Here is a 7,063-nt window from a genome sequence, read left to right on the forward strand (position 1 = left end):
GGTTACTTGCGAACTCAAGTATTTCCTATCAGATTGCAAGGAACTTGAGCCTTTAATTGGATTGGTTCAGGGTTGGCTTGCTATTCGGCTTTGTTTAGAATTGTATTTGATTTAAGCTTGTACTAATTTGGTTCTGCATAAGATTTCAGCCCCCTGTTTCCATCGCATGAGTTATGGATCTCTATTAATATTACAAATGTTCTCATGTAAAGAGTAGTATATGTATTGTTAATAATCATAATGCAATTCATTGACCTCCTACAAACTACAAAGCATCTATAACACATACCGACAAAAAAATCATCTAGGGATGAATTTCATCTCATGAATATTCTTTTTACAATATATTAAATACAGAAGATAATTCGCAATTACAAAATGAATTCCCATCTCATCTTGTAGAATAATAATATGTATGGGATAATATTTGAAAATGGAGAAAGAATTAGAATTTCAGTTTAAAACCAAAATTGAGTATGGGATAATATTTGAAAATGAACATCTAATAGAAACTGAGTATCTTCTTAAATATGAAACTGAAACAATCATGCAAATTATCACTAATAAATTAACTGAACAATCTAATAATTAATTTCTAATGAAGTATCTAACAAAATTTTCTCTACAAATTAAACTGCGACTAGCTTTATTTTGTTCCAGGTTCCTTGATCCACAAATTTAGAACAAAAAATTTATAGGGATAGTTAAACTGCGCTAATATTTTAAATGAGTTACTAATGATAATTGCCTTAAAGAAAATTTGAAATTTAAAACTCCATGGATCTAGACAAATATAAAAATTTATAATTCATTATGACTAATTTTTTAAGTCAATTGAGTAAATTTTCTTTAACTATGTTAGTCTATATAAAAACATCATATTAAATTTTCTTTAGAATCACACTTTTTAGGGATTAATTGGGGGTCTTTAATAGCATCCATTAGGAAGCAAATTACCATAAAAATTTCATTATTTTTCTTCTATTATATCGGTCATTTACAGATTTACTTCATTTGCATTACAATATTGACGGAAAATTGTATGTCTATAGCTGATGTGAATAAGCAATACATAAAATTCAAATAAAGTGATAGAATAATGTTATGTCTAAATCCTGAAAGTTTTCATATATAAAACAAACCTTTAAAAAAGCAGGGCATATAAAAAGGTGGCAGCTTTTTCCTTGGTCTCTTTCTGTCCTCTAAAATTAGCTTATTGCTTGGGAGACTAACGTTTTCTCATGACTAATAGAAAAGATTTAAATATAATCAAGACGGTCAAAATTAATGTAGCACCTTGGCTAAAATGCAATTTTCACAGTTAAGTTCTCATCACGCAAGCCATTGCTTTCCTTACATTGTAATGCACCTTCTTCCTTTTCTCCTCAACATTAGTTTTGGTAGGGGAATGTTTGCCAATTTTTCATAGAAGACTATAAAGTGCTTGTATAAGGTTCCCGAATCTGATGCAATTACTGAATGATTCAACAATTATTCTGGAAATATATCTAAACCTTCATATAACTGAATCATCACACTAAATTTTAGAATAAAAATAACTTTCTAATTTAGACCTCACCAATGAAAATGTATCTATCATGGCAAGAATATTAAGGAAATTAGTCAAGTTATGAGTGGTAAAATGCAACGAACCTAGTTGATGTGCTAATATTCAAACATATAAATCCCTGACAATGAGAATAAATTTTAAGTTATCAGGATTACTTAAACCTAAGAGTATTATATTTAATCAAAAGAACTATAATAAAATAATCTAATAATAAGTGGTGCTAGTTTACACTGCATTTGGTTGCTGCATCAGTGCATCTATATGTCATTATATGAACTCATCCTATTCCCCAAAAAAAGTAGAGTTCATACAAAAAGAACTTACTCTTGCGAGATAACAAAGACTCCCACAAGCGTGTTGCTTTAGAAACCAACAAGGAATTCTGAACAGAAGAACTTGAGATACGATCATCCCACAGTTCGCCATCCAGCTTAGCTTTATTTCTGATATCTTGCAGCTTTTCTAATTCTTGCTTCAAATATGCCTTGAAATAGCAGTTGGAATGATAAATAACATGATTTTACTACATTTTATCCGCAACATAACCAGAGAAGACAAGAAAATGCAGTAAATGAGTTGAAGCATCAACTCCAATAGCTGGACCACCATGATGCACATCATGAACTGATTTTAGAAAGAAATGGTGACTACCTCTTCCGCCGAAAGTTCACGAAATTCAGCAGTCATTTCATTAGACAAGTTTGACCACGTAGCTTGCCTTTGATCGGCAACATTTGCATTTTTTAGAAACTTTCTCCTCTCAAGAGCAATCCTAGCCTGTATAAAAAGCAACGGGAGATAGTAGAAAATAACCAAAAAGATTTGACATGCACTGCACATATCTTTTAACTTAGAAAAGTAATAAAAGTGAAAGGATTCGGCAAAACGAGTGATGGAAGACAGGAAAAAAAAAACTGACTAGCCTTGACCTGCACTACACATGTCATTATTTAGAACAAAATAAAATAAAGAGAAATTGATGCGGACATCCAACGTTGAACGCTTATCTGTAGAAGAGACGAAGATCAACGGCCGAGATCATTCAACTTTATCTTATTTTACTAATTGTATTTTTTTGTTTTATTTATGCATTTTTCGTTTTACCCTCACTCGAGGGAGTAGTCCTATGTAAGCCCTAGGGGCATGTTTATTTATTTTTAGTTTCTTTAATTTCGAGACCTATATATAGAGGCCATTGTTATTTTATTAGGATGATGGGTTTTTAATAAAACAAAATTTCTGCACTCTTGTTCTTTGGGGAGAACTTTGATGAGATCCCTATGTGAGGGAAGCATAGTATCCACCAGCCGCAGGAAGTGTTTGGGCTCGTGGTTTGAAGTCCCTAGGTGAGAGCAGCGTAGCACCCATCAGCCGCAAGAAACGTCCGGACTCATGGTTTATCTTTCTTTCTCTAAACTCCCCTTCTCCTTCTCCATTGACCGCCGGCCAAACCCCCTCCATAGCTGCCGGTCAAGAACCCCTCTTCCCCTCCTCTAATTGTCAGCCACTTCTCCCACTCCTACCAACCGCCGGCTTCCAACCTCTCCACCTCAATCCCAAGTTCCGGACCATCCTTAGCCATCGGCCACCCTAGCCCAAACCTTAGCCGCCGGCAAGCCCTCTCCTAACCCTTGTTTCAAATTCATTTGGCCTCATAAACACCTTCCTAAAATATCTTATTATTAATTTGGAAAGTCTATGAATTTGAATTCAAATGATATTTGAAATTCAAAAACTGTCCTAATTAGTAAATCTCTTTTAGGAAACCCCCCAAATCTCTCCCAATCCGAAATTGATCGGAATTAATTCCAATTTCCATGTTCATTGAACCTAGACACATTCATTGAATGTGAACAACTCCTCCCCCTCCTCTCTCCCCCCTACTCTCTAGGCCAGCCCCTCCCTCTCTCCAATTAATTCCCCCCCCCCAATTAATTACCCCATTAATGCTTTCCTAATTTAAAGTTTTTAATTGAAAGATCCTTACGAATTTGAATTTCAAAAACTTTCCAAAATTAAAACAACCCCATTTTAGGAACTCACCCAATCCCAATCCCCCTTGCCTCTAAAATTCAAACCTCCCTCATTACTTTCCTTTCTCTACACAACCTCTTTTGGAAAGCTTTGATTTAAATTATTCAATAAACTTTGAATTTTGAAATACTTCCTAAAATAGACAACCTATTTTAAGAAAGTTCTTAAATCAAGTTCAAATCAATTTCAATTTGGATTTTATTTAAATCCTTTTTCTCAATTAAAGGTCCTTGATTAGGCAAGCTTTAAACTCACCCCCCCTAACCATATGCCACCTCACCAAGCCGCCGGCCCCCTCCTTTCATCTCTCTTTCTCTCCTTCCTCTTTGTTCTTTCCTGGATTAGCTTACCTCCAAATTCGAATTCAAAACTTGAAACTAAATAACCCCCTCCTCCAATCTACATCAGAAACAGAACTCTGAAAATCCATATTCACAATATGAATCAATTATTTACTTTTGTGCAGCAGCTTTCAATTAAGGATCATAGTTAAAGGAAAATTTGTCCAAGTATATGCAAAATATGCAACAAGTGAAAAATCAAACAAGATGGCTGCACCTACTGATTACAGTAAATAGAAAAATAGAAAACAAAAAGTCTCGAAGAAATAAAAAACATAAATCGATCAGTTAAACTACCTTCGTTACTGGAAGTAATGCAGCAGCATTCAGATAAGAAAAATCTGTCAGTGAAGCAGGAAGTGGGTTAGAGGATACATCGGAAGAGAAAGTCCTCCTGTGGACCTCCCTCAGAGCATGCACAGAAAGCTGCCACAGAAGCTCTACAAATCTGGTTTTGGAAAATATGGATCAGAGCTTATACTAGCAACAAAACCTAATATACATCAAGAAAGGGAAAAGGCACGTCAAAAACAAAGATGAATCTTGAAACTTTTTTGTGTAATAGCACTATTAAAAAAAATAAGAGTTGATTATCTTAAACTTTATTCAGGATTGCAGTTACTTTAAGTACGTGAAATGATAACAATGAGTCATCAATGCCTTTGGTGGTCTCTTTGAGGCTCTAGCATCTACCCATTTGCAATTACACTCTTTACATTCTGGCTGATTTTTTATTTAATTTTGTAAATATCTCTACCATGAGACATAAAATAAAGATGCATGAAGGGGCCCCTGTTGACCCCCACTCTAGATTCACCCGTAGGCACAAAGATTACAAGGTAGGAATAAGCAAATATTGTGTATCATTCTGATAAAAAAGCCTGCCTTCAAAAATATAATCAAAATATCTTATAGAAACAAATATAGTATGAGTAAGATCATGAAGCTGAATAAGAAAGTTTTTTGCTTATAAATGTATTCAGTCGCAATCCATAATTATAATATATGAGAATTATCAGCTAATCATATTAACAAGGTCAGACATATATATTTGCAAACTACAGTGCAGCTTTTTGCCAAGCAGCATATAATAATTTAGTGAAATATCAGGGTACGGCACATAAAAGAAGATCTTTAAAATAAGAAAACTACCCAATAAAATGCTAAAATCATAACTCTTGATATGTCGCCAAAAAATTCATCTTGGTCGCCTGGTCGGGCACGAATCTCGATGCAAATATGAGTTGAAAACTTCAAAAGTTAAATTCAAGATCACCCGAACTCCGATTTCAACAAAATTATAATCAAATTGATCATCTCAGGGAGACGAACCCAATGACACCAAATTCACCCCAATCTAAACCTAAATCAAATACCAAAGCCTACTTGAATGTGATGCGGACATCGCTCTCCACCCTCTCCCATAGAAAATTCTGAAAATTTCAGATTTTCTGAAGTGACATTTCAGCTTTTGTGAGGAGACACTTGGAGATTGTCCACTTTCCATAACAAAGCATTTTTCGTTCTACATCAGAATGCTTTAGAGCGTTAATTAGATTATCAAATGATGTCCAATTGTGACATGCTTATAGTCAAATCAAGCGGCTCTACAAGATGAATCCAACGAGCCCAATATCATCTAAGTATGACACCGTTATGATATATAAAGACACTGTTATGATATATAAATATTAAAAAAGTATATATATGATCGAGGGATATGAATCAACCATCCAATGAAATACTCCAAACTTATCCTTGATCTTCTCCATATTTACTATTCCTGCCACCTTAAAAAATTATAATAGACGACTAGTGCAACTCCAAAAGAGCAGCTTTCCCCAGACCCCTCTAGTAATTCGAATCAGAAGCCGGCACCATAACGCTATAAATGCAAACGGATGAAATAGAGCACTGACCTCGGTCCACAACAAGTAGCAAGCGCTGAAAGCCTCGCGTTGTTCCTCGGGAGAGCCCCTTTCGATTCCAGATCACTTATAATACCTTGCACAATCTTATGAACACCAGAAAATAACCGACTTGAGTCAAGCAATACCAAACAAAGAACAAGAGGGGCTTAAAACTTGAATCTACCTTGCGGAAGTCGCGGGACTGGGCTGAATCGGAGATCGGCCACACCCTATCGAAGTCCTGCATAATCGGGATGCCCCGATTTGTAAAGATGAGAAGTCGAAGTAGAAAAGAACAATCCGATACAGAACAAAAAGAAGCGAGATTAATCGAGTTCAGGGTGAGAACAATAATTGCCTTTGCGGATTGGACAGGACCCCTAAGAGAGGAGAGGAGGAAGTAGAGAAGCTTCTCGCCCAATCTAGGGTTCGAATGGCGGAAATGGCCGACCCCGCTGTTCCACTCATCCCCGCCGACGCCGATGATCGCCGGATCTAATCCCAACAACAGGCAATTAGTGTACATTGCGCTCTCCAACTCTGACTCTCTCTCCTTCTCTCGATCCATCGCCATGGCAAGACCTCTTCCTCCTCTCTCCCGTTCTGTGGAATTTGGAAACGCCGGCTACGTGTCGTTTTTATCAACGTCATTTTAACGCTCTATTTGCGTTATGTGCCGGCGGGAACCTGTTTTTAATTTTTTATCACCTGCCCGTCAACATCTTTGATTGGGCAGGTCCGGATTTGACCTAGGTAACATTGATTAAAATTTGGATGTAATGGAGTTGACTGATCCTATTCATGTTTATGTTAAGGAAAAATTATTAGGTGCGGAGTGCGGACGGGATGAGAACCGTCCGCACAGACACAGGGTACCAAGCGGTACCCAGTGGTACCGAACTGTATCGAGCGCGGTTTTATACTAGTGTGCGGACGGTTCTCCCGTCCGCACTCCGTACGTAATAATTTCTCTTATGTTAAGGGCCATGTTTTACTTTGGCTTCATTTTTTTAAGAAAAATCTTTAGTATTATATTAAACTACATATGATAGTGTGATAAAGATGAAATATAATTTAAAATATAAATATACATTTATAATACTATCAACCAGAAGGACTATTTCTTCTTAGATTTACTTTTATGTCTTTTGCCACCACTACTTGAGACAGTATGAGCAACACCGCAGACCGCCTTCAAACTATACTGT

The 7,063-nt window shown here is 36.1% G+C and overlaps 1 protein-coding gene across 2 annotated transcripts in view; it reads right to left on the reverse strand.

Moving 5' to 3' along the window:
• The window catches only part of LOC110092723 (AUGMIN subunit 6), a 22,942-nt gene extending 16,401 nt beyond the window's left edge, over nucleotides 1–6,541 (reverse strand). The window contains exons 1-6 of one of the 2 annotated variants that reach the window (XM_028694162.1): nucleotides 6,214–6,541; nucleotides 6,040–6,096; nucleotides 5,865–5,959; nucleotides 4,243–4,393; nucleotides 2,222–2,347; nucleotides 1,895–2,054 (exon numbers count right to left, since the gene is read on the reverse strand). In XM_028694162.1, coding sequence (XP_028549995.1) covers nucleotides 1,895–2,054; nucleotides 2,222–2,347; nucleotides 4,243–4,393; nucleotides 5,865–5,959; nucleotides 6,040–6,096; nucleotides 6,214–6,429 — 805 coding nt within the window. In that variant the 5' untranslated portion in view covers nucleotides 6,430–6,541. The remainder of the gene's footprint in view (nucleotides 1–1,894; nucleotides 2,055–2,221; nucleotides 2,348–4,242; nucleotides 4,394–5,864; nucleotides 5,960–6,039; nucleotides 6,097–6,213) is intronic. The other variant, XM_028694161.1, reaches the window with a different exon arrangement.
• Nucleotides 6,542–7,063: the final 522 nt, after the last annotated feature.

Source organism: Dendrobium catenatum, unplaced genomic scaffold, assembly GCF_001605985.2.
Source record: "Dendrobium catenatum unplaced genomic scaffold, ASM160598v2 fragScaff_scaffold_412, whole genome shotgun sequence".
Lineage (NCBI taxonomy): Eukaryota > Viridiplantae > Streptophyta > Magnoliopsida > Asparagales > Orchidaceae > Dendrobium > Dendrobium catenatum.